The following is a 12,889-nucleotide window of genomic DNA, read 5'->3' as shown; positions in this document are numbered from 1 at the left end:
ACATTTTGGGGCCTGTTCTCTGAGCACCCTCCTCTCAGCCTGACCCAGGCTGCTTCCCTGCCCCAGCCTTGCTGGGGGCACTACATGCTTTAGATACATAAGGAACCAGCTGAAGCAATCTTGGACCCACCAGTGGTTATCTTTGAGAACTCATGATAGAGCACAGGTAAGGTCCCAAAGGACTGGAGAATGGGACACATTACACTTAGGAAGGTCTTTCCTGACATTTAATCTAAATCTGCTATGCTGTCATCTGAACCCATTGCCTGTTGTCTTGCCCTCTGTGACGAGAGAGAATAACTATTCTCCAACATTTTTATGGCAGCCTTTCAAGTATTTGGAGACTGCTATCATGTTCCCCCCTTTATCACCCCTTTTCTCAAACTAAACATACCCAGTTCCTTCAGCCTTTGCTCAGAAAACTCAGCTCAGCACTGGCCGTGAATTAAGCCCAGGCCTGCTGGATGGGAGACAAGAATTCTCCCACTGAACCACAATTGTGCAAAATATGAAATAGGGACCGGTGCATTATGGGCCCTGCTCACTGCCAGGACCCCCCTCTGCTGCAGGGCACAAGGTTGTGGCTGTCTCTTGCAGGAGCTCTGTGTTTCTAAATCAGAGCCTGGGAGCTCTGTGTTTCTTGTCAGAATGCCATTATTTGGGAGTTCCTTAATTAATGCTCTGGGGAGTAATGGGTTCTATTTACACGCGCCCCACGGGGCCTTTAAGGGTTTGGAGAAATGCTGGAGAGGTTAAATTGTACAGAGCTGGGGAGCAGGGCCTGGTCCCAGACAAGTAGCAGTTGTGCTCTGGTGAGACCAAGCAGGGGAGGGATTGTGCAAGGTGTGCTGTTTACATGCGGGTATAATATTTAATACAACCTCATTATTAAACCACCCATGGCTGGGAGCATGAGAAGAACTCTTTGAACTAGGGTGTGTCCTTCATATTCTCAAGATCACTGGCTCCAGTTTTGTACAGCCCAAGGGAGTATAGCTCAGTGGTAGAGCATTTGACTGCAGATCAAGAGGTCCCTGGTTCAAATCCAGGTGCTCCCTTAATAGCTGCTTTTCGTTTTTGATACAAATATATTTTCATATCTGTCTCCAGTACACTCAGCAGTTCCACTAAATGGGGCAAGGGGGGACTTGTATAATGTCTAAAAACCTAGCAAGCCTGTCCCATCACCTGAAATCAGATCCAATCCTCCAAGTGTGACACACTTACCTCAAGTAACACCCTGAACCCCCATATTCACCACTGTTCTATGGTGAGGATATGTTTTGTACAAAGTATGCCTTGTGAGGTGTCATTTGAAAACTCATAAGCTACTGAAGATCATTTCCCTGTTACAATGTGTGCCCCAGCATTGTCTGTGGAGCTATGAGATTTTACAGTATGTTTGTTACTGAAGTATGTTGTAATTCTGCCTCCCCAGTGTCAACAAAGAACTGGCCACAGGGGTTAGAAAACTATCAGCTACATTACCGCTTCTCCCCCATCTCAACTCATGGCAACAAGATCACTTGAAAGACAATAGGAGCATCATTGAACTGGTTGGGGAAAGGGTGGTCCTAGCTGGAAGGCTTTTCAGTTCGCATGAACTGCTGAAAGCTTTTAGGTGAGAGAAACCTTTTTTTTTTTTTCAGATCTTATTTATCTCAGTAAAATCTAGGAATCAGACCGCGGTTTTATATTTTTATTTCTTTTGTAACTAGCTCTGACTTTTAGGCCTTTATCACTTAGATTTGACGGGAGTAAAACTTTCCCCAGTTAATAAACTTGTTTGTATTGTTCTAGCTAAACCAGGGTGCTTTGGTTGAACTGTGTGGGGCATCGCGACTCAGATTAACAGAGGCGGGGGCAGGATCATTTCCTTTGATGAAATGACGGACTATTAATGAACTTGCTTTCGTCAGTAGTCTGCTGGCCAGAGCAAGACACACATTTCTGGGGTGCAAGGCTGGGCTAAGAATTTGGGGGCTTCGCCCTTTCTATAAGTCACAAATGGCTGTGAAAGCATTCACGTAACTCAGCTGGGAGTGACTTTGCATGCTTGTGGTTGTGCCTGGAGAGGTTTGTTGTTCACCAGCAAAGCAGTGGGCTGGAGCATTAGGGGAACACAGCAGTTCATTGGTCCCAGTTGTACCCTGGGGAATGTCTCACTAAGTCTCTAACTTATGTTTTCATGGGTTAAACAAAGGTTTAATATGATGCACATTTGGCAGATCCTTGGTCACCCTGGGCTGTGATGTGCAGAAGAACAAGAACTGCACCCAGTTGGGGCTGAGGAGTCTGACGAGCGAAGGCACCTTGGGGCAGGGTAAAGTCACCAGCACTTTGACTCCTTCACACTCATCCAGCAGCAGCCGGAACCCCAGGACAAGGCATGAGAAGAAGCCAGTGGCTCTGAGCAGGAAAATAGCCACCAGGAAGCTGGGCAGACCTGCCAGGATCCCCAGAAAGGCCACCATGCCCAGGACCAGGAATAGCCCTAAGAATGTGGTGGCCGCAGTGGGAACCAGAATGGCAGATAAAAGCTCCCACCAGGTCTAAGCTGCCAAGCCCAGAAGGTGGTCAACATCCCTCCTAAAACCAAGTCAGGCGAGATCCAGGCGAAAGCCAACCCCAAAGCTGGGGCTAAGAAGGTGGCCCTGAGAAAGAAGTGAAGAGATTTCCCATAGGGATAACTCCTGCCCACAAAGGGCTCTGTTAAGAATCCCCATGTGAGTGATGCGCTGACAGGGCAGCTGCCCATAGCTCCTGACACGTGTTTGTTCTCTCTGATCAGCTCAGGGATCAGCACCAACGGGAGTGTGTCCCTGTCACTTCACCAGCTGTACAATAAGCTGTGTCTGCATCTCAACTTTGATTAACCTCAGTTTTTAATTCCTTCCTATTGTGATAATTTCCCAATACTCTGCCTCATTCCAACATTCTGGTCACAGATTACCAGAGGTGAAAGTAAGTCGGTCTGGTCCGGTATGGCATACCAGCAAGAGCCAGTACACCGTGCTGGACCGCACCGGCTTTCGCGGCAGGGATTCAAAAGGCTTTGGGCTGCCCGTGGCTGCGGGAAGCCCAGAGCCCTTTAAGTCCCGCCCAGGGCTCCGACGGCCAGGCTGGGGCTGGGATTTAAAGGGCTCAGAGCTGCCTGCAGTGGTGGGGAGCTCTGGGCCCTTTAAATCCCACCCCCAGCCGGGCAAAGCTTGGGGTTCCCTGTGGCAGCTGGAGCCGTGGGCCCTTTAATTTGCCTTTGAGCCCCAGGGGCTCCCAGCCACCTCTGCAGCTGGGAGCCTCTGGTTGATTTAAAGGCCCTGAGATTCCCAGCCACAGCCAGTTCCTCAGGGCCTTTAAATCTTGAGATGCCCCGCCTCTTCTGCTTGAGGCCACGCCTCTTCTGGATGAGGCCACGCCTCCCCTCAGGACTCCAGCAGTACTGATCAGTCCTGTAAGTTACTTTCACCCCTGGAGATTGCATATGGGGAGGAATGGGCTAGTTTGTGTTACACTTGGACAGTAAGTTGCCATAGCCTGTGACTGAAAACTCTGCTGGAGGTGAGCAGGAGCCTGTTAGAAAAATAAAATAGCCAAGCTTTACCAACCTGTTACACATTCAAACCTTTCTTTGTGCACGCAATATCAATTGGGGCTCTAATAAATAGCGACCTTCCTTTAACCTAGATCATTGTTTTTTGTAACTTTCAGAGGCACTGAAAGGGCAACTATTTAAAGATAATATGCTTCCATTTCATGATCAGCAGCAGTCTCTGTAACTTTACCAACCCCAGAGCTGGGTGTGTCTGCATCTAACTAATTGCAGGGTTAGTGTAGTATTGGATAGTTAATTGCACAGTCTTACTCCTCTAATGTCACTTTCTCATCTCGGTTGAACACTTGTGTAGAAACAGCATGTCTTTCAGGTGAATTGTAAAAGTCTTGTTCACACCCATGGGTGGCGAGTTCTATTTCTGGTACTGCCCGGGCACCACAAGCCTGGCTCAAGGCCGGGTTCTCCTTCAGCCCCACCAGGCACCCCTGCTCCGTGCATCTCCCGGGCTATTTAAAAAGCCCGGGGCCCCTACCCACCACCGGCGGCGCAGCAGAGCTGAGCGGCTTCCCGTCTGCTCGCTCCACGTGGCTGCCGGCCTCTCTCTGCGGCCCCGGAGTGGGGTGGGTCTGTGTCCTGCCCCAAGTGCCCCTGTGGCCAATGGGAAGCTGTGGGGGCAGTGCCAGGGGGTAGCAGCTCGTGGAGACCCCTGGCCCACCCTGCCTAGGAGCCTCAGGTAAGCACCGCACCTCCCCACCCCCTCTCAGAACCTGAACCCCCACACCTTTCCCACACACCCCCTCCCGCCCCCAGACTCCCTCCCAGAGTCTACACGCCCAGCCATTGTCCCAGCCTGGAGCCTGCACACAGCACCCAAATTCCATCCCACAGCCTGCACCCCAGACCCCCTCCCTGACCCAAACTCCCTCTCAGAGCCCAACCTTTCACCCATCCTGCACCCCAATCTCCTGCCCCAGCCCAGGGCCTGCACCCCAGACCTCCCCCGCCCACCCAAACTCCCTCCCTGAGGCTTAGGCAGGTGGGGGTGGAGTTGGGGGGGTGGGTTCTGGGCACCACCAAAATTTCTACAAACGTGCTGCCCCTGTTCACACCTTCTGGGCACAAGACATTTGAGATGTCTTCAGGGATGACGTGCAAATCCATTGCTTACAGTTCCTCTGAGGGTGACTGGTTACTTCAGTAGCTGATAGTTTTCCAACCACTGTGGTCAGGCCTTTGTTGACATGGAGGCATCAGAATTACAACATACTTCAGTAACAAATATATCGTAAACTCTCATAGCTTCACAGACAATGCTGGGGCACACATTGTAACAGGGAAATGATCTTCAGTAGATTATGAGTTTTCAAATGATACCTCACAAGGCATACTTTGTACAAAATATATCCTAACTATAGAACGGTGGTGAATATGGGGGTTCAGGGTGTTACTTGGGGTACAGTGTGTCACACTTAGAGGATTGGATCTGATTTCAGCTGATGGGACAGGCTTGCTAGGTTTTTAGACATTATACAAGCCTCCCTCACCCCACCATTTAGTGGAACTGCTGAGTGTACTGGAGATGGATATGAAAATATATTTGTATTAAAAATAAAAAGCAGCTATTAAGGGAGCACTTGGATTTGAACCGGGAACCTCTTGATCTGCAGTCAAATGCTCTACCACTGAGCTATACTCCATCTAAGAATGTGAGACTGGAACCAGTGATCTTGAGAATATGAAGGACACACCCTAGTTCAAAGAGTTCCTCTCATGCTCCCAGCCATGGGTGCTTTAATAATGGGGTTGTACTAAATATTATACCTGCATGTAAACACCACCCCTTGCACAATCCCTCCCCTGCTCGGTCTCACCAGAGCACTACTGCTACTTGTCTGGGACCAGGCCCTGCTCCCCAGCTCTGTGCAATTTAACCTCTCCAGCATTTCTCCAAACCCTTAAAGGCACCGCGAGGCGCATGTAAATAGAACCCATTACTCCCCAGAGCATTAATTAAGGAACTCCCAAATAATGGCATTCTGACAAGAAACACAGAGTTCCCAGGCTCTGATTTAGAAACACAGAGCTCCTGCAAGAGACAGCCACACCCCTGTGCCCTGCAGCAGAGAGAGGTCCTGGCAGTGAGCAGGGCCCATAATGCACGGGTCCCTTTTTCATATTTTGCACAATTGTGGTTCAGTGGGAGAATTCTTGTCTCCCATCCAGCAGGCCTGGGCTTAATTCACGGCCAGTGCCAAGCTGAGTTTTCTGAGCAAAGGCTGAAAGAACAGGGTATATTTAGTTTGGAAAAGGGGCGATAAAGGGGGGAACATGATAGTGGTCTCCAAATAGTTGATAGGCTGCCATAAAAATGATGAAGAATAGTTATTCTCTCTCGTCACAGAGGGCAAGACAACAGGCAATGGGTTCAAATGACAGCATAGCAGATTTAGATTAAATGTCAGGAAAGACCTTCCTAAGTGTAAGAACAGTAGGACAATGGAACTGACTCTCTAGTTCATGGAAGCTCCATCATTGGAGGTTTTCAAAAGGAGGCTGGAGAGCCATCTGTCCTGCGGAGAAGGTTGACCTCATTGCTTGGCACATGAGGCCCTAGTGCTCTGCAGATCCGGGCAATTATATAGACTCTAACCACTAGGCCTTACAGCCCTGGAGGTCAGGGTAACCCTGTTGACTCTAGCCCTTAGCTCTCACTGCCTAGAGTCAGGGAGCTGCTTGAAGGATGGGTGCACTCACCCCACACTAGACAGGGTCCCTCCACCCCATCACAGGGAGCCAAATGTTAGAGTAGACACATGCACAAAGGTTGCCTTGTATTGACATAGCACTGCAGTGTAGATCTGGGGAGAGTATGTGTGTGTGGAGAGAACCTTTACTGAAAGGGGGAAAAGCGTTTTCCCAAGACTGCCATTTCTACTCCTTCTGTGGCGTCCCCAGGGGAGAAGACACCTCAGGAAAGTTTTCTTTTCAAGGGATCAATAAGAAAATTGGGGAAAGTTCAAAATCAACATGGCCTGACTTTGGAATGCCAATGCCCTAACCCAGAGCGAACAATAACAGTTTGGCATCTTGAATCCAATGCCCAGGGCTAGGCTGCAGCTGATTTGCAACAGCATTTCATGAGGAGAAGAAGATGGGGTAATTGTATGATTATTTAGTAGCTTGGGGGTCCAGTTCCGTTTCCTATTCCGTTCACAGAAATTGTCTGATTTCCCAGCTCATTCAAATATCGTGACCTGCAGCTGGAGCTCCCCTCTGCCCCTTGTTACCAACCAGGGCTGGAAAGTTTCACATGGACACTGTCGGGAGAAGACATGGGCATAGGTGCGGACTCCACCGGTAGCCAAGCTCACCTCCCACCGCCCAGCACTGCAGGACCCACTGGACCCTACTGGATGTGTCCTTCCAGTTTGACAGTGAACTATCACTAGTTGGTCTTTGAGTGCAGCCTTCCAAGCGGTTGTGCACCCTCCCTGCTGTCATTTCACCAGACCACATTTTCCAACTTTGCTTATGAGACCATCATGTGGAACTGCAAAAACTCTTACTAAAATCAAGATACAGCATGTCTACTGCTTCCCTCCTGCCCACTAGGCTGGTAACCTTGTCAAGGGAGGAAATCAGATGGGTTTGGCATGGTTTCTTCTTGACAAATGTTTGCTAGCTTTAATTTATAACCCTACAAGTCTCAATTGATAGTATAATCATTTCTTCCATTCTCTTTCCCAGGATCGATGATTGGCTTGACTGGTCTTTAATTCCCAAGGTCCTCTTGGTATCACTCTTTTCCTCTTCTCCAGTCCTTTGGGACCTTATCTGTGCTCTACCATGAGTTCTCAAAGATAACCACTAATGGGTCCAAGATTGCTTCAGCTGGTTCCTTATGTGTCTAAAGCATGTAGTGCCCCTAGCAAGGCAGAGGCTGGGGCAGGGAAGCAGCCTGGGTCAGGCTGGGAGGAGGATGGTAGTTCTGGTGCTCAGAGAACAGGCCTCAAAATGTCAATTCCACCACTGTGAAAAATCAGCGTGGAGCTAAGGGCAGAGCTGGGGTTTCTGCTTTCACTCCTGCCTTGCCATGCAGGGACCCCAGGGGCAATTCTAGAAGAGTATTTGGAACTGAACTGGAGAAACCAGCCTTCCTAACAGGCGGCTCCAGTTTAGATGAACTGGTCTTTTTTGTATTGTTTTTTACAATTTCTTATAACACTAAATAACTCTTCAATCCTAGTGTCACAATCCCTGAAATATCTTCTGCCTTGTAGTTTGACAGGGTGAAACTGAACATGCCTTCAAACACAAGTGAGTGGAGATCAAACACTTTTCAAGAGTCACTGTCCTGGCGCCAACGTGTGGCCATCTCCTTTTCCCATCTTTCTGTAACAAGTTTTGGCAGTTGGTACAGAAACTTGATTTCCCCAGGAAAGATGCAGGAAGAGGGGCTGACTGCATGTGCCAAACACCCATAGAACGAGGCGTCCGTCCTCGTCAAAAAAATCATCTCCCTCCTTCAGTTCAGTGGCAGCCGCAACCTGAAACCCCTCTGTACTAGCAGGAAGGGACAGAAACATTTGCTTTAAAAAGGAGCAGCCTCCTTCCTTCTTAAGTTAGATGACTTTATCTTAATTTCCCATGTCTTAGGGGAGGAGTGGAGCTGGGGCCAAATCCTGCCAGGATAGAGATCCCCTTTCCCCATTGTTCAGTCACTGTGGGACCTTGCCTGTGCCCAGAGCTGACATGCTGCCTCCCTTCAAACCCACCCTGCTCATTCCTAACTCTGTGGCTGTGTCACTGCTTTGCTCGCACAGTTCATACCTACGTGACACACTCTTTTCAAGGGCATTGGTGGTATAGTGGTGAGCATAGCTACCTTCCAAGCAGTTGACCTGGGTTCAATTCCTGGCCAATGAAGGGATATGTTTTGTCCCCCTTGTTTGAAATTGGTCTCATTTCAGTCACTCTGTGTTATAATCACCCTGTTCTATGAGAAACTGCTCCCTGTGGGAGTTTACTACCTGTAGCAGTTACTCCTATGTAAGGGACAAGCAGTGGGGCCACTGGATGCTGGAGGTGTTAAGGACACTCAAGGATGATAAGGCCATTGCAGAGAAATTAAATGAATTCTTTGCATCGGTGCTCACGGCTGAGTCTGTGAGGGAGATTCCCAAACCTGAGCCATTCTGTTTAGGTGACAGATCTGAGGGATTGAGGTGTCATTAGAGGAGGTTTTGGAACAAATTGATCAATTAAACAGCAATAAGTCACCAGGCCCAGACGGTATCGCCCAAGAGTTCTGAGGTCACTCAAATGGGAAATTGCAGAACTACTAACTGTAGTCTGTAGCCTCTCATTTAAATCAGCCGCTGTACCAGGCGACTGGAGGAGAGCGAATGTGACGCCAGTGTTTAGAAAGGGCTCCAGAGGTGATGGTGGCAATTACAGGCCTGTAAGCCTGAGTTCAGTGCCGGGCAAACCAATTGCAATGATAATAAAGAGCAATAGTGTCAGACACAGAGGTGCACGTAACTGGTCGGGGTGGAGTCAGGGTGGTTTGAGCAGCAGGAAGTCAGGCCTGGCCAATCTACTAGACTTGTTTGGGTGGTGGACGGGCACGTGGAGAAGGGGGACCCGGGGGAGTCCCAGAAACCCTCTGCCAAGGCCCCTCCCTCCCCAAAGGCTCTTGCACAAACACAGCTGCCCTGGGGCTTTGCTGCCCGAGCACCTGGGGTAACAGCAGCCCCCGGCCGTGCCCCCCCCCCCAGGGCGCAGCCCCAGGGCAGGGGGAGGGGCCGGGGCACCCCAGAGCGGCACAGACTCCGCCCCCGGGCAGCTCTTCCCAGAGCCCAGCTCCAGCGTCTGCCCAGGGGGCGGGGCCCCGCGGAAAGGGGCGGAGCGAGGGCGGGGCCTCGGGGAAAGGGGCGGGGCCTCGGGGAAAGGGGCAGGACCCCGTGGCAGGAGGGGGCGGTGGCTCCCGGGGTTCGCGGGCTCAGCCCCGTTGCTAGGGAGACGGTGAGCACTTGACCCTCCCCTGCCGCCCCGCGCCAGGAGTCTCTGAGCACTGCGCATGCCCGGCGGCAGCCCAGAGCCGGCGAGAGACTACATTTCCCATAAGGGCCCGCGCGCGCCGCAGAGCGGCAGCTTCCGGAAACGCGCAGCTGGCGACGAGGGGGCGTTTCCCCGCCCCCAGCCCGGCGCGCGCGGGGAGAGCCGGGTCCAGGCTCCGACAGCGGGTGAGTGCGGGGACCCCCCCCCGCCGCGAGCCTGCCCCGCCCCCCCGTACCGCGTGTGGCCGGGTTCTGCCCCGCCCCCCCGTACCGCGTGTGGCAGGGCCCCGCCCCCCGAGGCTGCAGTGTGAAGCGCGGGGGCCGCGTGTCCGTTACCTGCTGTCAGCCCCGGGCTCGCCCTTTCCCCCGCCCGTTAGATCCGGGACCGGCCCCTCCCCCCCGTCAGCCGTTAGATCCGTTACCGGCCCCGCTCCCCTCCCCCCCGGGCCCGATAGATCCGTTACCTGCCCTCGTCAGCCGTTAGTTCCGTTACCGGCCCATCCACCCCCGCCCGTTAGATCCGGTACCGGCCCCGCGTCCCCTCCCCCCCAGGGCCCGTTAGATCCGTTACCGGACCCGCTCCCCTCCCCCCCGGCCCGATAGATCCGTTACCTGCCCCTGCCCCCCGTCAGCCGTTAGATCCGGTACCGGCCCCGCTCCCCGCCCCCCCCCAGGCCCGTTAGATCCGTTACCTGCCCCTCCCCCCGGGCCCGTTAGATCCGGTACCGGCCCCTCCCCCCCGTCAGCCGTTAGATCCGGTACCGGCCCCGCTCCCCGCCCCCCCCAAGGCCCGTTAGATCCGGTACCGCCCCCCCCCCGTTGTACCCCGAGGCCCCCAGACTTGGGCCGGGCCCTGACTGACTGTCCCTGTCCCCGCTGCGGGGTGGCGGGTCCCTCCCCTCCCGCCTGAGCCCCGCACGTGCTGAGCGCTGCTGGTGCCTGACAGGTGCCCAGAGCCCAGGACAGACCGTCCGGTGAGGGGCCTTCCCCCCCCCCCCCGCGCCCCGACGCTGGGCTGGGTCCCGGGGGATCGGTACTGGCCGGCCACAGGACTGGGGATTTGCCGGGTCTTTGGGCTCCTCCATCCCCTCCCCTCTTCTGTTACAGTAGCATTGGGGAGGGGTGTGTGTGTGTGTGTGTGTGACACAACCTACCCCTGTGTACACACCCTGCACCTGATTGCAATAATCATGGTACAAATGATGCCTTGTGAGGGGCCACTGGAAAACTCATAATTGGCTGGTCATTATTGTCCTGGTTAACGATGTGTGTGGCAACCTTGTATGTGAAGTTGTAAGTTGTCCCTGCGTGATATTATTAACACGCGTTCCACAGCCTCCGGCCCTGCCCAGACCGTGGTTGGCAAATCACCCTGAGTCCTTGCCCCAGATGTGGGGAGCAGCGATGCTGGGAAAGGGTGCATCCCCCATTACATGTTTTAAAGGATTTTGGCCTCCACCCTCCTATGCCACATTTCTGGTCTCATTGACTCCAGTGTCTGGATTGACACTGAAATCAGGACAGGGCGTGACTCTGGATTAACACGGGGGAGGTGGTGTCATTAGTTACTGTCACGGGGGGGCGCTGGCTGTAGCTGACAGAGAGGGGGCTGCTCTCTCTCACTTTCCACTCAAGGTGTCGGGTTTGAGTTTCTTGGGTCACTCGCCGCTGCCTCCAGTGAGATCTGGGAACACGCTGGGCTGAACAGCTCCTCTCCCCAGCAGGGTCTGTGCCGTGGAGAGACCTTCGTTAAAGCTCCTTCTGTGCCCAGCCAGGGGGAAAGACTTTCTCCAGTGGCTGGAACTAGCCCCCTACAGTCGCCCCAGGCTCTGCCAACACCAGCCACTGAGCCAGAGACCTTAGGGAAAGTGCTGGGGTTGGGTAGGGAAGTGACTCTTTACAAATGTCCCAGGAGCCTTGGATTTCACAGCCCCTGGGAATCTGCTCCCTGATTGTGAATGTCCCTGAGGGAGAGCTGGGAGCTGCCTGTCCGGCAGTGAAGCAGCTGCCCTCAGCTCCTGCTAGGATCTGCCCAGGGAGCAAACTGGGGGATTCAGGAGGGGAAGCGACTGGGCCCCTGTGGGGTTTGCCCTTTGTGTGTCTGCAGGGTGGAGGTGCCAGGAAGGGAAACGGGGAAGACAAGCACTATTTTGACCTCAGTATATTGACTATGGCTCAACGTTGCTTGGGGAGGGGGTGTTACCATGTTGGCATAATGGACAGTGTACATTGGCGGAAGAGAAATTTAAGTGCAGAGACAGGCGGAACTCAGTCAATGCAATGCAGCTTACATTGACCTCGTGTAGACCAGGGCTTTATAATGTAGAGCAGGCCTGGGAGGCTTTGATCCTACTGCGAATAAAATCACTGTGGCAGAGCCTAGATTGTCACTTGCCACAGAAAACAGTCTGGTGGGGCCTCTGTGTGAAATGGGCAAAAGCTGCTCCTGAAATCTCTCCAATTGCTCATTTCGCCCCGACAGGCTACACAATAACGTCCATGTTTTGATCCGGATCGTCCCACCCTTCCAGAGGAAAGGCAATGGCTGCAGCAGAGTTAGCTGAGGTATGGGATTATCACAGAGCTGGTGGTGGGCTCTGGCTGGAGGGAGATGGGCAGTAAATGTACAGGAGGTGGGAGAGGACAGGACATATCTAGGGTGGGGAAGGGGAGGGAACAAACCTGGGACAAACTTGCCAGAACCAGTTCGGATGAGGCCCCACATTGAAGGAGCAGCCTCCTGGGGTTTGGGCGTGGAACTTTCCCCTATTTGTGGAACAGGAAATAACCCCCTGGCCAGGGCTGCAAAAACTTCCCAGACTCCCAGTGCTGCAGCCCGAACCAACTGACACACGTCATTATTTACCACTCTCCCAAACTCTCTCATCTGCAACCTGCTTTGCCTTATTAATGTTCTACAATTCCAAGCTTCTAACATTTTTTTCCTGTTGACTTCCTCTTTCTTCCAGGTGTTTGTTTATGTATAATTTTATGGGGGGGGAGGTAGTGGGATTCTCGCTGGAGGCTGTCCCTGACCCTGCCAGGGACTCAATTTCCTGTATCAGCCTCTGGCTAGTAGGTGTGTAATGAACATGAAGACCCCTCTCCCCATTGGGCAGCGTGAGAGTCTCTCTTTTTCTCCCCTCAGTCTGGTGCCTCCTGGCTGCTCAGGGTGGGAGTGGGACTGTGCTACCCTATTTGTCCCCAAGCTTCCATTTTCCTGTTCCTGCTCTCTCATGAATCCTGGGCTTGTACTAAATTACTAAAAGGAGGCCTC

At 52.8% G+C, this 12,889-nt stretch overlaps 2 protein-coding genes and 1 non-coding gene across 3 annotated transcripts in view; all 3 read left to right on the top strand.

Moving 5' to 3' along the window:
- Window positions 1-12,889, top strand: part of LOC127039354 (zinc finger protein 436-like) — a 131,216-nt gene that overhangs the window by 104,994 nt on the left and 13,333 nt on the right. The window lies entirely within an intron of this gene.
- Window positions 987-1,058, top strand: TRNAC-GCA (transfer RNA cysteine (anticodon GCA)). Its single transcript has one exon. It is a non-coding gene; the product is annotated as a tRNA-Cys (tRNA).
- Window positions 9,718-12,889, top strand: part of LOC127039381 (zinc finger protein 660-like) — a 52,722-nt gene continuing 49,550 nt past the window's right edge. The window contains exons 1-2 of the mRNA XM_050933026.1: window positions 9,718-9,798; window positions 12,095-12,177. Coding sequence (XP_050788983.1) covers window positions 12,154-12,177 — 24 coding nt within the window. The 5' untranslated portion in view covers window positions 9,718-9,798; window positions 12,095-12,153. The remainder of the gene's footprint in view (window positions 9,799-12,094; window positions 12,178-12,889) is intronic.

This window comes from Gopherus flavomarginatus, chromosome 23, assembly GCF_025201925.1.
Source record: "Gopherus flavomarginatus isolate rGopFla2 chromosome 23, rGopFla2.mat.asm, whole genome shotgun sequence".
Classification (NCBI taxonomy): Eukaryota; Metazoa; Chordata; order Testudines; family Testudinidae; genus Gopherus; species Gopherus flavomarginatus.
This window is presented reverse-complemented; position numbering and strand designations above follow the sequence as displayed.